Source organism: Chionomys nivalis, chromosome 6, assembly GCF_950005125.1.
Source record: "Chionomys nivalis chromosome 6, mChiNiv1.1, whole genome shotgun sequence".
NCBI lineage: Eukaryota > Metazoa > Chordata > Mammalia > Rodentia > Cricetidae > Chionomys > Chionomys nivalis.
Genome location: NC_080091.1, coordinates 88,518,053 through 88,520,227, shown reverse-complemented (window position 1 = coordinate 88,520,227; position 2,175 = coordinate 88,518,053). Strand labels below are relative to the sequence as shown.

The 2,175-nt window shown below is 49.2% G+C and overlaps 1 protein-coding gene across 1 annotated transcript; it reads right to left on the bottom strand.

Moving 5' to 3' along the window:
- Positions 1 to 248: 248 nt before the first annotated feature.
- LOC130876413 (C-X-C motif chemokine 3-like) lies at positions 249 to 796 on the bottom strand. The gene is made up of 3 exons (XM_057772927.1): positions 664 to 796; positions 454 to 577; positions 249 to 336 (listed from the first exon to the last, which is right to left on the bottom strand). Exons 1-3 carry the CDS (start codon positions 740 to 742, stop codon positions 249 to 251), a joined length of 291 nt encoding a protein of 96 aa, XP_057628910.1. The 5' UTR covers positions 743 to 796.
- Positions 797 to 2,175: the final 1,379 nt, after the last annotated feature.

Genomic DNA, 2,175 nt, shown 5'->3' with positions numbered 1-2,175 from the left:
AGGCAAATGAAAATTTTTTAAAAAGCTGTGTTACCTACTCTTATTTAACGGAGATAAGCTACAGGTGGGGATACAGGATCCTGGAAAAACCCTTCCAGCACCACAATACACTAATTAATTATCAGAAGGATTATTAGAATTGTAAAGATAATCACCACATTCCTAGTTCAATGACTTTCCCTGAGGTAGTTTTCAGGAGTCAGAGGCCAGTACTAGAATGAGGCCCAGAGAGCGAAACAAAGCATCACTCACGTCTTCAGGATCTTTTGAATGATCTTCTGAAGCCTAGGGCCTTTGGGATCCAGACAAACTTCTTTACCATTCTTGAGAGTGGCTCTGCAGAGAGAAAGGGGGCCCCTTCTAAGCTGTGAGGTCCCACTGGAGTGAGCATGGGGCAGCAGGAGGGTCTGAGCTGCTCTGGTGGTGGCAGAGACAGCCTGGGGAGACACTCACATGACTTCTGTCTGGGTGCAGTGGGGTCCTGAGGGCGTCACCTTCAAGCTCTGGATTTCCTCTAAAGCAATCCTTGGTATGGTGTTCGGGCACTTACAGCGCAGTTCACTGGCCATAACTGTCCCTGTGAGAAAAGACACTTTGTCAGTAGGGCTGTGGGAGGCTGCGCCCACCCGAGGCTCCTCCAGGGATGGCAGCCGCGGGTCCCACCTGTAGCCTGGTGGCTGGTGGCCAATAGCAGCAGCAACAGCAGCGCTGCACTCAGGAGAGGACGTGTGGCTGGGGCCATGGCGCTGAGCAGGAGTGTGGCTGGAGTCTGGAGTGCAGGAGCTGACTGGAGGCACTGTGGTGCGATCTGGGGCTCCAGGGCCCTGCAAGCCCCTTTTATGCATGGTGGCAGGAAAAGCCCCAGCCCAGGGCTGGGGAAATTCCTAAAGCTTCAGGTCTCTGTGTCAGAACAAAGATAGAGCCACACCCCTGAGCTCGTAGGATGAGTGTGTTGGGGACACGCGCGTGCTACTATACTAACTTCTCCCTCAGGTCCTGGATCCTGCTTGCCCATTGGGCAGCATGGGATGTTCGAGTTCTGCCTCAATCCCCCAGCCCCAACCCGCAGCAAAGGACAGTATGGCCGGCGCTGGAGTGACCCCCTGCGATGTGACCTTTATGGAGGGACTGAAGCCTTGGAGGTGGAGGGAAGGAAGAGAAGAGGTTGAAGGTAGAAATAAATCCGCCACTGGGTGGCGAAAGGCCAATAGCGGAAAAACAGCTCCATGAGAGTTTGGGGCTGAAGGATTTGCTGTTCAGGAAGAACTGGGAGAACCGAGCTTTTTACCAGTTTATTTTGTGCATACATCCTTTCTGTCTCTGTCCTTAGTTGTTTTTAAGGTGAAGTTCTAAAGCCAAAACCTTAGTTGGACCCCCAGTGATTTGCTTTAGTTTGACGTTTTCACACCTACACACACACACACCTACACCTACACACACACACCACCTTCCTGCCCTCCGCTCTTGCTGCTCCCCACCCCTGCTTCTAGTAGGTCCCTTATTTCCCCTCTGTGTGTCATATATGCATACATACAGAAATCTAGATTCTCACATGGGAGGAAAAGTGGGATATTTGTCTTCCTGAAACTGGCTGTCTTCCTTTGGCATGTTCTGCAGTATTCCATTCTTTGGGTCAGAATAGAACCCCTACTGTGCACACACATACCACGTTTTCTGTAGCTACTCCTTTGTTCGTAGGCACCGAGCTGTTTCCATATCTTACCTATTGTGAATTAAACTGCAACTTGCATGGAGACACAGGACCCTATGATATCTTGCCTTTCCATATTTTTTTAATTGTGCAAACTTCATATACTTCTGAAATCAGTTTTATTAAAAACTCAGCCAGCCCTGCAAACTTCAGGGGACACTTTTTTTGCTCCACCATTTCATCTTTTCAAATATATATTTATATTTTTTCTATTATTCATCATTTTTATTTATTTTACATTCCAATCTCAATTTCCCCTCTCTCCTCTCCTCTTGTTCCCTCCCCCCACCTACCTTCTGCTCCCCTCCCCCATCCACTCCTACTCTGTCTCCATTCAGATGGGGTAAAGCCTCCCATGGGAATCAGCAACCCTAGCATATCAAGTCCAGGCAGGGCCAAGCTCCTCCCACCTATACCAAGGCTGAACAAGGCATCCCAACACAGGGAATAAAATACATTTGCAG